The 19,058-nt window shown below is 40.6% G+C and overlaps 1 protein-coding gene across 2 annotated transcripts; it reads right to left on the minus strand.

Moving 5' to 3' along the window:
- Positions 1-558: 558 nt before the first annotated feature.
- CNOT8 (CCR4-NOT transcription complex subunit 8) lies at positions 559-18,329 on the minus strand. Of its 2 annotated transcripts, none has more exons than XM_080804091.1 (7): positions 18,065-18,329; positions 10,643-10,794; positions 9,308-9,501; positions 5,427-5,588; positions 4,730-4,874; positions 3,896-4,006; positions 559-2,098 (listed from the first exon to the last, which is right to left on the minus strand). In XM_080804091.1, exons 2-7 carry the CDS (start codon positions 10,757-10,759, stop codon positions 1,949-1,951), a joined length of 879 nt encoding a protein of 292 aa, XP_080660217.1. In that variant the 5' UTR covers positions 10,760-10,794; positions 18,065-18,329; the 3' UTR covers positions 559-1,948. The 2 variants fall into 2 exon arrangements, with proteins under 2 accessions (XP_080660217.1, XP_080660216.1); XM_080804090.1 differs by having other exon boundaries at positions 10,643-10,826; positions 18,065-18,327.
- Positions 18,330-19,058: the final 729 nt, after the last annotated feature.

Raw genomic sequence — 19,058 nt, forward strand, 5'->3', positions numbered from 1 at the left:
CCTTGGTGGCTCAGCAGGGTAAAGCCTCTGCCTTTGGCTCGGGTCATGATCCCGGGATCTTGGGATCGAGCCCCATGTCGGGCTCTCTGCTCGGCGGGGAGCCTGCTTCCTCCTCTCTCTCTCTCTCTCTGCCTGCTTCTCTACTTGTGATTTCTGACTGTCAAATAAATAAATAAAATCTTTAAAAAAAAAAAAAAAAAAAAACAACTTCCTACAGGGATGCCTGGGTGGCTCAGTCGCTCAAGTGTCTGCCTTTGGATCAGGTCATGATCCCAGGGTCTCAGGATGGAGCCCTGCTTCTCCGTCTCCCTCTGCCCCTGGTTCGCGGTTTCTTTCTTTCGCTCACACTCTCTCAAATAAATAAAATCTTAAAAAAAAAAAAAAAGAAAGAAAAGAACAACTTCCAAGAAAGTGAGACATTTTATATGCAAGCCCAAGCCAACTTGTGGGATATGGAGACAAGAGTTTGGGGGCAGGTGAGATGCTTCTAGTCACTGACTGCAAACTGCTATCTTCTACAGTCAACAATTAATAGCTATGAAAGACCAAACCTTCATGCCAGTGGTTAAAAAGAAATCTTTATTTTACAAAATTAAAAACATAAATAATATTTACAAGCATCTTAAATACCAGCTTATAATACTTGACATTTTCGAATCATGTGAAATTGAGTTTTCCATAAGCTTTTAAAATGTAAGACTATTCATCCACTTCAGTGAGTTACCAGTTTTCATATTTCAAAGGGGTTTTTGGTTTTTCTAAATTGTCCGTACTGTAGTCATTCAAAAAACAATATAATGTACTTTTTAAATGACTAGTTTAAGAAAAAACAAAAAAAAAAAAAATCACAGTCCTGAGCTTCCTACCCCAGTTGTGGGATATTACTCCAAGAGAACTCTAACCAAATTCCTTACTGCCCTGTTTACATGTACCACTATTAACTTTTTAAGACTCACATTCCTGGTACTCACATAATCAGTCTCCCTAACTTCTCCTCAGGTTTGCCAAAAGGAAAAGCAGGGAGAACAAAGAGATGTGGAAAAATACAAAAGACCATCTGAAATCACATTACTGAAAATATAAGAGTTATGGTCCAAAATTCTGATCTTACTTCATTCAGGAACAACATTAGGATATTTTATTATATTAAGACTTAAAATGATTGCAAATGATAGACATGTGACAGCAAATCTCAGTGGCACAATGGAACACAGACTTAAAGACACATAAAGTGGTTAACTTAATACCCATTACCAATTCTGGAGTTCCTCATGAATAAAGGGTAAACATATTCAGAAGAATTTTGTTTTTAATAAAAGTTTTCATTATCTGGTCTTCAAAGTTTCAGCACTGAGTAATTCATTTCCACATAATAGCATATAATGAAAAACTAACAAAGTGTGAGGAAAGCAAGGACTAGAGAAAGTTCCAAAAAAAAAAAAAAAAAAAAAGAAGAAGAAGAAGAAGAAGGAAAAGACATCTATAAACCAATTCACAAAACACCCATTTTGTTCCACTTTCCCTGGAAGCCCTCAGCTCAGCTGAGAATCCCATCAAAAAGTCTTCATCCTCAGAGAGTAGCAAGACTTAAAAGAAAAAGGATGACAACAGATAAAGAGTTATATATATTTTACTAGTCTTTCTGACTTGTCCTGGATATTTAAAAAGGTGTCAAATGAGCCATGGATGCTGGTGGCAGGAAGCAACTGGAGAGAGGCTTGGGGATGAGGAATAGGGAAGACTTGTTTACAAATTCAGAGTCAACTCCCCTCTTCTGGATCTAAAATAAAGACATCTTTTGTCTTCAATACAACAAAAGTCTTCCAACGCAGATGGTAGGTACAGTTTGCTCAAAAGAAGCGTTTTCTCTTGGGGAGGAAGGGAAGTACACAGTCAGCAGAGAAGCACCACTCTGGGATCAGGCCCGCTCTACAGAGCCTCGACACCATCACTGCTGCATGTTGTTGATGATAGCCAGAATGCTCATCTTCTCCTGGGCAGAGTCCACATCCTCATTCTGCTTCTGGGCCACTCCTGTGCCTAGGCCATAGAGCCGCCCACAGTACTTGGCATCATCAATACTGTCCTCAAAAAACAACTGCAGGATAGGACAGAGAACCCATGGTCAGAATCCCGCCAGGAGTCATGCCAAGTCTCAACACTACTACATCAGCACCTCCCAGCCGTCTCCAAGCCCTGACGATCTACCCAACTAGGAAGTAACTTCATAAAGAAAGGCTCCAAACCTCTCCTCTACATAGTCTTTTCACGTTCTCTTCTTAATATATAGGCTCTCCTTTCTGAGCAGACTTCGAGTTCTTCTACTGCCAGGATCTGTGGGCTGCTGCCACTGTTTAGTACAACCATCTCCATCTCCTCCCTTCTCTTTAACAAGCAGTGCAGGGCTTAGGAGCTTAAGCTCTATACTCTGTGTGATCTTCCAACTCTCCTTCTGCCACGGTTCCCTATCTAGAAAATGGGCCAATAGGAGGCCTTTACAAGTGAGATAGTGGATATTACACACTTCAGTAGGGTACCTCAACCCTGGCCCTACTGGGCAGGATAATTCCTTATTGGGGGCAGGGTGGGGGAGGTGGCATGGAGGGGAGCTGTCCAATGTACTGTAGTACTATGGAATGTTTAGCGAAGTCCCTGGCTGGTAGTGGGCCTCCCCTCTGCTGCTCCAGACTGTGACAACCAAAAATGTCTCCAGCCATTGCCTAAGGAACCTCAGGGGAGCATGATGCCACCAGCTTTGTTCTTCTTTCTCGGGACTTCTATAGTTCCACACAAATTATAAGATCACTGTTCCACTTCTGTGAAAAATGCCACTGGAATTTTGATAGAGACTGCACCGAATCTGTAAGACTGCTTTGGAAAGTACGGACATTTTCAGAATATATATTCTTCCAGGGGCGCCTGGATGGCTCAATCGGTTAAGCATCTGCTTTCAGCTCAGGTCATGATCCCAGGGTCCTGGGACTCAGCCCTACGTCGGGCTCCCTGCTCAGTCGGGAGTTTTCTTCTTCCTCTCTCTCTCTCTCTCAAATGGATAAAATCTTTTTTTAAAAAAATGGATATTAATTCTTCCAATTCATGAGCCCTAAGTATCTTTCCACTTATTTGTGTCTTCTTCAGTTTCTTTCATCAATGCCTTATAATTTTCAGGGTACAGGTCTTTTACCTTCTTGGTTAAATTGGTTCCTAGGTACTTTACTGTTTTTGATGCAGTTGTAAATGGGATTCTTTCTTAACTTCTTTCTGACAGTTCATTATTAATATACAGAAACACAAGATATTTGTATACTGATTTTGTATCTTGAAATTTTACTGAATTCATTTACTCTTAAGAGCTTCTTAGTGGACTCTTTCGAGTTTTCTATGTATAATATCATGCCATCTGAAAACAGTGACAGTTTTACTTCATCTGTTCTAATTTGGATCCCCTGTATTTCTTGTGCTTGCCTAATTACTCTGGCTAGGACTTCTAATACTATGTTCAATAAAAGTGGCAAGAGTGGGCATGCTTGTGTTGTTCCTGATCTTAGAGGAAAACCTTTCAGCTTGTCATGGAATATGCTGGTTGCCAGACATTTGACAATTCACAGAACTTAAGCATAAAATAAGTGAGTGTACAAATGTGTCCATATTAGAGAAATCAGAAGAAAAGCAAATTACTACAAGAATGAGAACTGCAAAGAACACCAAGTACAGGTCTAGACTTGAATAAGCTGAGGGAGCCTCCATTTCAGGATAACTTTGCCTCCTGAACTGCATATAATATACTGAACATCGTAACAAACAAACAAAACAACTGTTTTCAAAGTGATCAACTTCCATCAGAACTATAAATTTTCAATAAATCTCGGCCCACAAAGATAACCCACCTCCTTACCTCTTTCATCCTGAAGAAGGCCATTCCTGTCAGCAGCGAGTCTGAGCCTGCCTGGTGTTGCCTTCCAATTCTCTGCAAATCCAACTGATCAGCAACTTCCTGAAGACCACCCTGCAAATGTAAAGAAAACAAAGAGAGTATTTCAGACCCACCCCTCCTCTACTGGAATCAACTAAGTCCACTTTTTAGTTTAATTCTTTTGGTGATGACAAGTGGGAACAGGTCATTTACTAAGGCCTTACCCCAGCAATATCCCCTTTTTAACCCTCCAAACAATACACTGTGTTATATTTCACTTTTCATTCCTTCCTTTTACATATCTTTAATTGTAGCAGACCTCTGCCCCATTTTAAAGTCCTAATGGCTATAAAACAAGTTTGAGGAAATAGTAAATACCAATCCAATTCTAGACAGAAAATCTCTTATGTCAACAACTTATTAGAGTGTTGAGTTCTTGAACTCTCTAGGGTTAAGAACCCCTCTGAGTCTGGTACACTACAGACCCCATCCCTAACAAACTACATACACGCCTCACGCCGCCAACTATTCCACTAGGTTTGTGAGCCCTAAGTGACAAACGCCTCCTCCAGAATAAGAGAAGCAGAGGGCTCCCTTCATCCCCCGACTAAATACATTCACCACACAAATCCCTGTGCCAATCAGCTCTACATACACCCACTTCAGTACAATGCTGGCACCTAGAAGGCACTGAAGAATGTGTAAAGAGCAATAAATAATAATAATAATTTAATTTCTAAAAATAGTGATAAAGCAAAATGACAAGCTTGTTTTGTCTTTTTTGTTGCTATTTATATTAAGAAAAATATTGTGTACCTTAAGATTTTTGCAGCTCTTCATCAGGTATTTCACATCATAAATGGATGGGAAAAAAAGGTTCAGAATATGAAAGAATTCATGTTCCTCTTCTGGCAAACGAGAATCCGTAAGTAACTTTACCATGTAGCCAAAATCATAGCCACTACAAGAGAGAATGAGGCAATGAGAGGAAAAGCAGCAATTACCAGGCCCCCGAGTTCAACTGCTTTATTTCTCAAAACTTAATGGCGCTACCTCGTAACTTTCAGTTTTCCATAATCTATCCTACTATAATCTGAACTTTCCCTTAAATACCAACAAACCAGACTAATATGAGAGACTTATAAGAGAACCCAAGGGGTTACAAATGTGGGTTTTATTCATCATAAACTACAGGCCAGCCACTTACAGGACAAGAAAAAGATGATCAAGTACTTTGATCTTCCCCACCCTCCATTTTTCCACCTGAATGTACCTACTGATAGCCAGTCACATGACAGAGCCCAGTACTGTGCGAAACAAACCAGCATAAGCTTCAAAGTCTTTTTTGAAACACTGAAACATGGTTAAGTTACCATCTGAACTCCGTAACTACCAATAGGTAGTTTAAAAAAAAAAAAAAAAAAAAAAGACAGCCAAAAGGACTGCAGCGATAACTTAAGAATGCAATTTCCTGTTCCCAAAGCAAGAGAAATACACATTATCTGGGACTTACCTATGAAATGAAAGCCATTTGACGTTGTCACAGAGAACCACCCCTGATGTCATAAGCAGCTCTGCAAAGTGCAATGTGTCAATCCCTTCCTCTTCATGCTTCTGAAATTGCAGTCCAGAGTTAGCGAGGAGATCTATGGAATCTTGGGAGTACATGTCCTCTCTAAAAAAGAAGGCATTCACTTCTTAATCTAAGAGAAATAGTGGGCAGCAATATTAACATCACCTTGTAATTATAGAACAAGTATTCTTGAAATGCTTTCATAATTTAGTAACAGATCAATTCATTCTTTCCAGTATTCCAGCAAGCACGCAAAGTAGATAATCTTATCTCTGTGGCTGATGGAAAAGTGAGACTTGCCCCCACAAAATAAATTTCTTAATTATAAAAGATTCTCATTTCTCCCATTATTTATAGAAAAAGAGAATCAACCAATACAAAAATATTTAAAATACCAGAAAACTTTTAAAAATGTCCTTATAATATTATATCATAGAAACAACTGCTAATAACTCAGTTTATATATCCTTGAAGGCTATTTTCTCTACATACACATACACAACTCCAGCCTTATATCTACACAGTACAGACCATCTTTCCAGACCAATGCTCAGAGATATACCACATCCGTTGCAACTCTGGCATAATATTCCCCTGCAAAGATACACCTATCAATTTAAACAGAGGAATATTTATAATACCACATAGCACAAAGTAGGAAAATAAATTATGTAACTCCTTTCCCACTAGATTTCACTGTTATTTCACTTGTTCTTCACATAAACTTAGGACAGACAACAAGGAAAAGAAAAACACAATCTTAAATTTTTTCTATTAAAACCAGTGTTGAATCATTCTGTTTTGTTTCACCTAAAATAAGCATTATTTTAAACACACACATAAACTCTACAATAACAAACAACCCTTATTTTCCTTTGTGTATTAATTACCATTAAGGCATAAATAACAGGCTTTGAAAGTGGACTGGAAAAAAAATGCAATTAAAGGAGAGATCCAGATCATCTCCCCAAATTATTCCTAAAACTGAAATCTCCAAAGCAGACGAACAATCAAAAAATTATTCCTGAGCTAGCAAATGCTCCTGGTGCTGCTAAATAAAGCAGTACTTGAGTACTATGACCCAATCAGAATTACACTAAAACTACCTCATATAATCAGCAAAATGACAGTCTCCCCAAAATTTTCCCCTTAAAAAATTACATCATCCCGGGGCACCTGAGTGGCTGTCAGTTAAGCATTCAACTTTTTATTTCGGCTCCCGCCATGATCTCAGGGTCTAAAATCAAGCGCGGCATCAGACTATGCACTAACTCTAGACTCCCTCTATTTCTCCCCAATCCTCCCCCGCACTCACACGCACGCTTTCTCGCATGCTCATTCTCTTAAAAAAAAAAAAAATTACATCGTCATCAAAAAATTAACTACCAAATGATCCAGCAATCCCACTTCTGGGTCTATATCCCAGAAGAATGAAAAGCGCGGTCATGAAGACGTTTGCACATCCATGTTTACAGCAGCACTATTCCCAACAGTCAAGAGGTAGAAATAACCTAATGTCCATCAGTGAATGAACAGCTAAAAAAATGTGGTCTAGGGGGCCTGGGTGGCTCACTGGGTTAAGCCTCTGCCTTCGGCTCGGGTCATGATCTCAAGGTCCTGGGATCAAGCCCCACATGGGCTCTCTGCTCAGTGGGGATCCTGCTTCCCCCTCTCTCTGCCGCTGCTCTGCCTACTTGTGATCTCTCTCTATCCAATAATAAATAAAATCTTAAAAAAAAAATGTGGTCTACTATACAATGGAGTATTATTCAGTCTTTGCTATAGTCTATGCCACAACATGGATGAACCTTAAGGATATCATGCTACGTGAAATATGCCAGTCACAAAATGACAAATATTTTGTTTCCACTTATATGAGGGAGCTAAAATATCCAAATTCATAGAAACAGAAAGCAGTATGGTGGTTCATCAAGATCTGGGGAAGAAGAAAAAGTTGTTTAATGGGTAGAGAGTGTCAGATTTGCAAGATGAGAAAGTTCTGGGGGTCTGCTTCACAACAATGCAAACATACTTCAACACTACTGAAATGCGGACTTAAAAATGGTTGAGACGGTATATTTTATGTTTTGTGTTTTTTACCACCCTTTTAAAACATCAAAATTCGCTTCAGTTTCAACTACCCTTAATTAACATCTACTCCTTATTTCCTTTTTTTCTTCTATTATGAAAGATAATAATAATCCTGTTTTACACATAAGGAAACTGAATTATAGAAGGTAAAATTACTAACCCCAAATGATCCAGCTGAAAAATGGCAGAACTGCAATTTATATCTTAACTGGAGAATTAACTTTATTTTTCATTTTGAATAGCCTTATTGAGCTGTAATTCACACACTAAACATCTACTCATTTAAAGTATACACTTCTGGGATGCCTGGGTGGCTCAGTTAGTTAGGCGTCTGCCTTCGGCTCAGGTCATGATCCCAGGTCTTAGGATCAAGCCCCGCATCGGGCTCCCTGCTCAGCGGGGAACCTGCTTCTCCCTCTCCCCCTCTCCCTGCTTGTATTCACTCTCTTGCCTTCTCTGTCAAATAAATAAAAATAAAATCTTTTAAAAAATAAATATAAATAAATAGATAAATAAATAAAGTATGCACTTCAGGGTGTCTGGGTGTCAGTTAAGTGACTGACTCTTGATTTCAGCTCAGGTCATGATCTCAGGGTCATGAGATGTATTAGGCTCTACTCTCTACACAGAGTCTGTTTGTGACTTTTTCCCTCTTCTGCTACCCCTCCACCCCCAACTCTACACTCTCTCTCAAATAAATCTTTTTTAAAAACTTAAAAAATAAAGTATGCAATTTAATCACCTTTAGTATTTTCAGAATTGTGCAACCACCACCAGTCAATTATAAACCATTTCATCACCTCAAAAAGAAAACCCATACCCATTATGCAATCAATCCCCAGTACCCCATAATCTCACCACCACCTACACCCTGGACAACCACTAAACCTATTCTGATTCTATCAGTTTGCCTATTTTGAACATTTCCTATAAAAAGAATCCTATAATAAGTGGTCTTTTGTGTCTGGCTTCTTTTCCGTAGCATGTTTTCAAAGCACATCAATGTACAACATATATTACTACCTCTTTCCTTTCACTGTCCAAAAACATGGCATGGATATACCATATTTATTTATCCATTCATCAGTTCACAGACATTTGGACTGTTTCCACTTTGGGACCTTTGTAAGTAATGCTGTCATGAATATTCCCATACAAGTTTTTGGATGGACATATGTTTTCATTTCTCATGGGTATATGCCTAGAAGTGGAATTGCTGGGTCACATGGTAACTCTACGTTTAACCTTTTGATAAACTGCCTGTTTTCCAAAGAGGCTACACCATTCCACTTTCCCAACAGCAATATACGAGGATTCTATTTTTCTACACCCTTGCCAACACTTGTTGTGTCTTTTTTATTACAGCCATCTAATGGGTATAAAGTGGTATCTCACTGTGGTTTTGATTTGCATTTCCCTCATGACTAGTGATGGTGACCACCTTTTCACGGGTTTATTAGCCGTATCTATATCTTCTTTGGAGAAATGTCTACTCAGATCTGATGCCCATTTTCAACTGGATTGTCTTTTTATTGTTGCCCTATAAGAGTTCTTTAAAAGGGACTGAACTTTCTGAGATTCCTTATTCCATCGTCTATTTGACTGCTGTGTCCAATCCTTACTTGGTTTCAATGGAAATAAAACTTTATATTAATAAAAACAGATAGAAATCACAGGGCACAAATGTGGTAGATCTAAGAATAACACTGAGAAATGTTTCAGACACTTACGTAAGGTTAAATTTGAAGTTGAACTGCCAAGTGTTGATTCCAGAAGGATATTCTCCCTTTTCATTTGTGAATGTAAGGCCCAGTTGGATAATTTTTAGAAGGTCAACATTGCACCGTAAAAGCTGATACTGGTAATCTATGGAACTACGAAATTCACCAATTGGTCGTACCACAACACCTGGAAATTCTGTGTCCTAGAAAAGTAAAAGGTCTCTCATCATAAGGTTTCACAAAAGGATGCTGAGAATTGATAATTCATAAATAAAAATTTTATCTTAATTTATAAAAGTTATGTGACAAGACCCAAGCTTGGGCACAAATATTAAAATACTAATCTCATTGATTCCTACACAAGGAGTACTAGAATCATGAAGTTTTGGGCAGCAAATTGGAAATCCTAGGCAGGATGTGAGTAAAAGCAGATGACTATAGATTCAGAACATTCTATATTCATATACAGTGAATTTTTAAAAGTTTAGGTTTAGGGATGCCTGTGTGGCTCAGTAGGTTAAACTGCTGCCTTCAGCTAACGTCATGATCTCAGGGTCTTGGGATCAAGCCCCAGTTCAGGCTCTCTGCTCAGTGGGGAGCCTGCTTCTCTCTCTCATGCTCCCTCTGTGCACTCACTCCCTCTCTAATAAATAAATAAAATCTTTAAAAAAAAAGTTTAGGTTGAGAACATGTATGAATAAAAATACAAATATAGGGAAAGGAAACAGCCATTCAGAAAAAAACAATAGCTACATTTACCATGAGTAAAAAGCCTGGAACAAGATCACAGACAGTTTTAAATATGAGGCTAAAGACTGACTGCTTATGAGTAATGCAGATTAGAGCAAACTAGACAGTGCATGCCTTCTCTAGAAGAGGCCCTCAATATCACTATGACACACATCTGCCTCTCCAGCCGCTCAATAACACAGAAGAATATGGATCCTGTAATGCCAGATCTTCCCATTTTTTTCCAGAGGTGTCAGAAATCTGGACTTTAAAAGAGATCTCTTAATTTTTACATGGTGATAGCTAATTTTTAAAAACCATTTTTAAACATTGTCAAATTCACCCTATCTGCGGGACAGAACAGACCTGCCCTATGGATGACATAACTTCTGCCTTAAAAACAATTAAACACAAAGTAACATTACAAAAAAATCTAAGATATTATAGGTTACATCCTTCTCAGACACACTGGCTACCATGTTTTATAAAAGCATCACAACCTTCCACCAAGTTTAATTTACCATGGGTTAGTGTTATCCTTTCTTTCAAAATCTCACACTGAACATTCCCTAAGTCCATAGGAGAAGGTGAGTCAAACAGAGCGGAGCTCTTTACCATAGCAATATAACTGTAACTGAGCACAATTTCTCGGATCTTCCTCATCTCTTCTTCTAGATTGCTGGCCCAGACTTCACAGATAACTTGGCTGTTCTCCACAAGTGCTGCAGGCATCTTGAAGAAACTTGGTAAGTCACTTTCAGTTGACTCTGTAAGAGGGTAAGCCGATGGTTGATCTGATCTAGATTCAAAAACATATTTTGAAATCACATAAATTTACACACTGGGATAATGTCAAAAAAACAAAGATTAAAAAAAAATCACTTCATCAGTTTAAGCTAAAACATTAAGACTATTTACATTCATTCTTCAGTTTATAAGGTGGGGAAATTTGCCCTTGTCAAGGCAAAGACACACACACACACACACACAGAGTTCTTTAACCCAAAGAAACTAAAATTAAGAAATCTGAAGAAACTGGGGTGCCTGGCTGGCTCAGTTGGTATAGCATGTGACTCCTGATCTCAGGGTTGTAAGTTTCAGACTCATGCTGGGTGTAGAGATTACTTAAAAATAAAATCTTAAAAAAAAAGGAAAGAAAGAAATCTGAAGAAACTTTTGCCCAACCTGCCCTTTAGCACAGAAGTGAAACCACTATCCTAAATAAGTATTTGAGCCCTTTTCAGACTATCTAAATATTAAAATAGGCCCTAGTGACCACAAATATTCCCTCATCTATGACTTTTACACTTCGCACAGAGACCAAATTATGGAAACATTTTTAAGGAATCACTTTAGCCAGTTTGAAGGTATCAGGAACTCTGAAAGCCCTAAAGAATGTAGACCTAAACTCTCACATGTAAGTCTTAACAACTACATCGTGAATATGGTCATGGGACTCCTCCCTCTGCCCCCTATAAAAGGGGAAATTCTTTTTCTCCACAATCCAAAAGTCATATATAACCAAAGACAATTAACTAACTTAATATAGTGCCTCTTTAGATCTGTGCAAATTGATCATGAAGTGAGAGACTTAAGTGGTAAAAACCAACCCCACTTGCTAATTTGAAACTTTAACCACCACAATGAAAGGAAGAATTGGAATTATTAATGTCTACTTTTAAACACATAATAATAGAAAGAAACTAAACCATTCAACAACAGGAACAGAGAAGATGGCAAGTATAAATAATTCAACTAGAAAGCATAATATGAGTTATAGTGCATATTCTGGGAGGAAACTATGGAGGGGCACAGTATTCTGCAAGATAAAACTCAACATGATTCAGCTTCCGAGTAATGCTGTTATAATAATGAGATGCTTAGGGGCGCCTGGGTGGCTCAGTTGGTTAATGCCTCTGCCTTCGGCTCAGGTCATGATCCCAGGGTCCTGGGATCGAGCCCCACATCGGGCTCTCTGCTCAGCGGGGAGCCTGCTTCCCTTCTTCTCTCTCTGCCTGCCTCTCTGCCTACTTGTGATCTCTGTCAGATAAATAAAATCTTTAAATAATAATAATAATAATAATAATAATAATGAGATGCTTAGTTACAAAAAGACCAAAAGGAGCTTATCATAATGGCCTTTATTTAAAAAGGCAACCCCACCACATGCACCCTCAACGTAAGAGTGGGCTCCAGTACACAGATATATATTCAAAGGAAAATTCCTAGAAATAGTAAAATGAATCTTTGCTTCCTACTTTCAAGACAGGCAGATGCAACGGTAAGAATCTAGATCAAAACAAAACTGTCATTCTCAAATGTCATCATTTCTCTGAGAAAATTCTGAGAAACTGATCTTTTGGTTTGTCAGCAACCCTGAAAGATCCCATTTATTTAAGTACCCAACACTTCAACAGATGTTTCTCTGAAATTATAATAGACTGACTATAATTACTCTGAAACTTAAGGAGACAGTGGTAAGTTCCTAACAAATATGGGTGGATACTTCTCAAAGACAGAATCCATTTCTTCTCATTTCAGTCCTGTACATGATGGCATGAATTAAAAGCTTGCAAATGAATAAAGAACATCCAACAAGGGCAAAAGTTCAAACTGAGTATGGAATAAATCCCATGATATAATCATAATTAAGAAAATGTTAGGACTCTGATTAGATTATAAACTGTGTTTAAGGTTTTCCCCTGCAAGAGGGCACAAAGCCATTTCTATGCCCATTAATGTTAAATCAGTACCACTTCACTTCCTTATTTTTCTAACTTAAACAATGCACTTCCTTTTTGGTGTCATTTCAAGCACTACCATAAACTACTTTAGGGGAAGTAGGTATGACTGTGAAGACATTTCCATAAAAGCAAAGCACCAAAAAGGACCCAAGCAAAAAAATGCCTTTGGTCTCAAAGCAGAAAAAAGCAGGCTTATAAAGAAGACAGTTGGGTATTTACACTAAATTCTTAGAACCAGGCTCCCTAGTTAATCAGCTCTTAAGGTTGTGTCAAAAGAACTCAGGAAATATCCTGAAGAGGCTCCCTCTGGTCGAAGAAAAGATATATAAAAGATAAACATATATAAAAGATTATAATATAATAAACATCATTATGAATAGTTACTACAATTAACATCTTGAAACTTCTAAGACAGTGCACTATGAACTCATGGATTTTTTTTAAGATTTTATTTATTTATTTAAGATTATTTATTTATTTATTTATTTGACAGAGAAATCCCAAGTAGGCAGAAGTAGGCAGAGAGAGAGGGAGAAGTAGGCTCCCTGCTGAGCAGAGAGCAAGATGCGGGGCACAATCCCAGGACCCTGAGATCATGACCTGAGCTGAAGGCAGAGGCTTAACCCACTGAGCCACCCAGGCGCCCCTAAGATTTTATTTACTTGAGAGAGAATAAGAGAGCACAAGTAGGGAAAGCGGGGCGGGGAGTGGGGAATCCTCAATCCCAGGACCCCAGGATCATGACCTGAGCCCAAGGCAGACACTTAACCAACTGAGCCACCCAGGCACCCCTGAACACAGATTAAAACATTATAAAATAAACTTTATTGGTTACCAATGGAGAATGCTAGTTAATCAATTTATTTTAAAAATATGTATCTTGGGGCACCTGGGTGGCTCAGTGGGTTAAGGCTCTGCCTTCGGCTCAGGTCATGATCCCAGCGTCCTGGGATCGAGTCCCGCATCGGACTCTCTGCTCAGCAGGGAGCCTGCTTCCCTCTCTCTCTCTCTCTGTCTGCCTCTCTGCCTACTTGTGATCTCTGTCTGTCAAATAAATAAGTAAAATCTTAAAAAAAAAAAAAAAAGTTGCCTTTTAAAAAAAAAATAAAAAATAAAAATATGTATCTTGTCTTTCCTATATAAGTTGTACTAAGAAAAGAGTTGAAGGCAAGTTTCCTTTAATAGAAGTTATAAAGCTAATGAATATGGAATGATAGAGTATCCGTTTTGTAGATCCTAAAGAATTCACAGATCTGGGCAATAATCATAATGGCATCTATATGGAATATTCAGAAAAGGGAAAGCTATAAAGGCAGAAAGTAGACTATAGCAATGGAATGGGAACAGGCATTAACTGTAAATGGCATGAGGTTATATTCCCGAGGTGAGGGAAAGGTTACCAAACTCAACTACCTGATTACTGCACAACTCCATGCGTTTACTAAAAATCACTGTACTCTAGTTTTACAGTACTTGAGTTATACTTCAATAAAGTTGTTAAAATATCACAATGGCTATAATAACCACAGAAAGAGACAACTAGGTATTATGTGCCTCCTGACAGAACACATCACCACTATGAATTACACGTGTCAAAAAAAAAAAAAAAAATCTAACTTGAGGGGTGCCTAGTTGGCTCAGTCAGTTAAGTGTTCCACTCTTGATTTCGGCTCAAGTCATGATCTCAGGGTCCTGGGATCCAACCCTGCAGCAGGCTCTATGCTCATCAGGAATTCTACTTGGGATTCTCTGCCTTTCCCTCTGTCCTCACTCGCTCCCCTGCCTCATGCCCCACGTGCTCATGCTATCTCTCTAAAATAAATAAAATCTTAAAAAAAAAAAAATCTAACTTGAACCTGACCAAACCTCTAGACCAATTTACAGGAAATAAAGAGGACAGAGGAACATGTTAAATGACACCATAGGAAGGCAATCAGCAAAATCCAGAAACTACTGTGGGAAACTACAGGATAACCCAGCTTCTTCAACAAACTGCAAGAAATAAAAGTAAGACTCTCAATAGACTTATCAACCAATCAAAATCTATAGACCCTAAAGAGATCTTTAAACTGTTAGAAATTTTTTTAAAAAGTGACATTTTCAAGACAAAAGTCTGAACAATGGCTGATTTGGGTTTATTGTATGGGGGTTTTGCTTTTTTTTTTTTTTTGGTGTTACATTATCATGGGTTTTTTTTAAAAGAGTCCTTATCTTTTAGAGATAATGTGACACAGATATAGGTGGCAAGATATGAAATGTGGAGTTCTGCTTCAAAATTAACAATGGAGAAATCTTACAACTTTGTACAGTTCCTTCCTCTACATTTTACAGATAAGAGAAATGAAATTCAGGGGCGCCTGGGTGGCTCAGTGGGTTAAGCCTCTGCCTTCGGCTCAGGTCATGATCTCAGGGTTCTGCTCAGCAGGGAGCCTGCTTCCCCTCCTTCTCTGCCTGCCTCTCTGCCTGCCTCACTGCCTACTGTGATCTCTGTCTGTCAAATAAATAAATAAAATCTTTAAAAAAAAAAAGAGAGAGAGAGAGAAGTGAAATTCAGAGACATAAATTTTATCTTTTTTTTAAGATTTTTATTTATTTATTTGACAGAGACAGTGAGAGAAGGAACACAAGCAGGAGAGTGGAAGAGGGAGAAGCAGCCTTCCCACTAAGCAGAGTCCCATCCAGGGCTTGATCCCAGAACTCTGGGACCATGACCTGAGCCTAAGGCAGAGACTTAACGAACAAGCCGTCATCCAGGCGCCCCAGAGACATTAATTTGAAAAGGCACTATCATGACTTCCATTTCCAAGAAAATTTTTTTAAAAAGCTAAGCCAGGAGTGCCTGGGTGGCTCAGTAAGTTAAAGCCTCTGCCTTCGGCTGCAGTCATGATCCCAGGGTCCTGGGATTGAGCCCCGCATCGGGCTCCCTGCTCAGCGGGGGGCCTGTTTCCCCCTCTCTCTGTCTCTGCCTGCTTCTCTGCCTACTTGTGATCTCTGTCTGTCAAATAAATAAATAAATAAATAAAATCTTAAAATGTGTGTGTGTGTATATACACACACACATAAATGTGCGTATATATATATCTACTATTATATATATATAATATATTTTTAAATATAATATCTTTTTAAAAAAATAAACTAAGCCATGGGTGCCTGGGTGGCTCAACCAGTTGGGCGTCTGCCTTTGGCTCAGGTCCTGATCCCGCAGTCCTGGGATCAAGCACCACACTGTCAGCTGTCGCTGCTCAGCAAGGAGTCTGCTTCTCCCTCTCCCCCTCTTCCAGCTTGTACACTCTCTCTCTCATAAATAAAACCTTAAAAAACAAAAATCTAAGCTACTTTCAAAAAGTTAACCCTTGTTACACATATGTGATAAATATGGAACACAAATGCAGACCACTGGCAAAATATGTAAGACATCCTCACACCAAACCCTCATCTAGGAAAATTGTCGGGAAATTGCTTGCAAATCTCAAAATGTAGTGCCACTCAAAAATTGAAAAGGAATCACATTATGCACATTGAGCTTAGCATAAACTACTAGATATGCTAGGCAAAGAGGAGAGAAATAATAATAAATGATACCAGTTTTGCCTGCCACTTTCCAATCAGTGAGCACATGCTCCAGAAGGATCCTAAGACGGGAATCACAAACATATTCTCCTCAGTTATTCTTCCTCCTTTTAAGCCTCTTAGTGCCAGCTGTGCACAGTACACCTTACAATACGGAAAGGCTATCCCATTCAAATATGTTTATGTGTGCAATACAGCCCCTAAAGGTAAGCTAATTAATTACTTGGGTTGCAACCAGAGACACAGTAACAAGTTTGAAAGTTGAAGGAAACACTGTGCTAGAATTACTGAGAAACAGAATGTCCATCTATAACTTTAAACCTTCCTAAGGAATTTTTAAGGATAACTATGATCACATGCAAAGTTTCCCTCACAGGCTGACATTAAACCTTGACTTCCACTTGAGTTACTCCACTGTATGACAATCTGACTACCACACCAGCTACTGCTCTATATGAAAGCAAAAAACAAGTACTGATACCTATACTGGAGGAGTTACTCCACTGTATGAAAATCTGACTACCACACGAGCTACCCTACTCCACTCCATATGAAAGCAAAAAACAAGCACTGATACCTGCTGTTTCGACTATTCAAGAAGAAAAGGTCACACAGCAATTACTGAGGTCCCTGCCCTGTGCTGATCTGCAGTAGAATCTGTGCAGATCGCTCTTGCTAACCTATAGTGTAAACTTCTCCGAAACAAAGCTCCTGTTTACCCAGGAAAGCTCTAAAGCGCAACGACGAATAAAGCCAACCGAAATCCTTCTCTGCAAGCAATCCAGAGCACCAGGTCTTGCTTAGGAAAAGAAAATTGGGGTTTTCCGGGTTTTGTTTAGTTTAAGCCTAAGGGTGCAAGGAGACAAAATCACTTCCCCATTCCGAGAACTGAACAAAGACTTTGCCGCGCAAGGATAAGATGGAAAAGGAAGTAGGAGCAAGTTAGAAGAAACGGCACAGCAGCTTGAAAGAGGGTCCCCTCCTATACATCGCCGCGGTGGCCCTCGCCGTCCTCCATCACTCCCGCCCCCAAAACAGTGTCCAAGCACAACTACCATGGTCTGAACCGCAGTTCAACCAGTTCTTAAAAACCAACCATGTGGTCCAGGCCTCCAGAGCAATAACTATGGTTCATAAACACAGAACGGCAAGAAAAAGTTGTGGGGCCAAAAGAACCGAGAAGCGAGAGGCCCGGAAGGATCCAAACTCAGGTCCTCCTCCTTACACAGTCTCCTATCATCATTCTCTTCCCGTTCTAGTTCACCCTCCCTCTCCAAACAACACTCATCCCGCCCCTTCCCTTGTAGCCACCTTTATTTCCCCCGAAGAAAAGACATTACTTTCAGGCCAGAAAGACCTACATTCGAACCCATGCCACCAACTAGCTGTGTGGCTTTGCATAAGTTACTTAACCCCTCTGGTGCCTCAGTTTTCCTATCTTGTAAAATGGGTTCAATAACATACAGCTCGGAGAACTGTAGTGGAGGATAAAAAAATGAAGCATATAAAGTGCTTTATATAAAGTCCTGGCACATAACACTAGAATATTATTACTATATGCTAGTGATTGGTATTATTACCACTATTCGATGGGCCTCTTTCTCTTTTACACCCCCTGCCCCTCACTCACGCCCCCATTCCCCTTCTTCCCACAGGTCCCTGATGGCCTTCTACACTCTCTCATCTCACGCTCCTCCCCGGTAGGCGCAAGCCCGCTTACCCTGAGTAGCTGGGCCCGCAAAGCGCGGGCTGGCGGGCTGGCGGGTAGAGTCCCCCGGGAGCGGCGGCAGCGGCGGCAGCGGCCCCTGACCCGGCGCTCTTCTCCTGCCCCGGATCTGCTCCGGGAATCGAGCGGGCCAGTGAGATGGGCGCCCTCGTGCCCAGAGCGGCCTTACGCACTGCCCACCTAAAAACCTGGCCGAACCACTCTACCCATTGGATCCTCCCGACTCGCCTGCTCCTTTATCGTCACTCCAGACGCGCGCGCGCGCGCACGCGCGCGCGCACCTGGTCAAGCCTGCTCCACCCCTTTTGCGCGCCCCGGAGACTCCGTGCGTGTACGTCCAACCCGAGCTCGCGGGAGAAACGCGCAGGCGCAAAACCAAGAAGGCTCCCAGAAAGCAGAGAGGCGGGGCGGCCTCGCAGGACGCATGCGGAACACGACCGGTGCTGGGCCTCCGCGCATTAGTTGCTCTGGCTCAGTTCAGTTAGTACCACCACACTGTTTCGGTTCTCCTTCCGCGCGCCCAACGGAGGGGCGTGGCCTAGAACTAGCCCCGGCTTGGGGGCGTGGCCTAGACCCAAAGGCCGAGGATGGGGCGTGGACGTTCAGACCAAATCCTTCAAACTGCAACGTCCTCGCCACCCCGCTTTGATGGGCCGTTAAAGTCGTTGACAGGAGCGGATCCTCACCCCCTTCCCTGTACTAATGCAGCTCCCTGGACCCCTCACTTACAAAACGTCCGCTATCTCTCGGCTTCCTTTCTGGCAGACAGTTGGGGGTGGGGCAGCACCCCAAACCGAGTCTGGGTGACGTCCGGCGAGGCCCGCCTCCCACCTCTCCGCCTCACAGAGTCGGCGAGCAGCGTTACCACAGCAACCGGCCCGCCAGGGCCTGCTCGAGTTACAAAGAAGTCGCGGCCTCCGGTGGGGAAGGAGCCCGGCCTCTGAGGAGCTCGGAGGCGCCGGACGCTAGGAAGGAAGGCTCTGCACAT

Source organism: Martes martes (assembly GCF_963455335.1).
Source record: "Martes martes genome assembly, chromosome: 5".
NCBI classification, from domain to species: Eukaryota; Metazoa; Chordata; class Mammalia; order Carnivora; family Mustelidae; genus Martes; species Martes martes.

What these genes read in the sequence shown, in the direction of transcription:
- CNOT8 (XM_080804091.1), bottom strand. Translation starts at nt 10,759, where the DNA reads ATGCCTGCAGCACTTGTGGAGAACAGCCAAGTTATCTGTGAAGTCTGG. An exon ending in GTTACAGTTATATTGCTATG is followed by an intron (nt 9,502 to 10,642) that starts GTAAAGAGCTCC and finishes TTACTTTTCTAG; the next exon opens with GACACAGAATTTCCAGGTGT. An exon ending in CCTTCTTCAGGATGAAAGAG is followed by an intron (nt 2,099 to 3,895) that starts GTAAGGAGGTGG and finishes CCTATCCTGCAG; the next exon opens with TTGTTTTTTGAGGACAGTAT.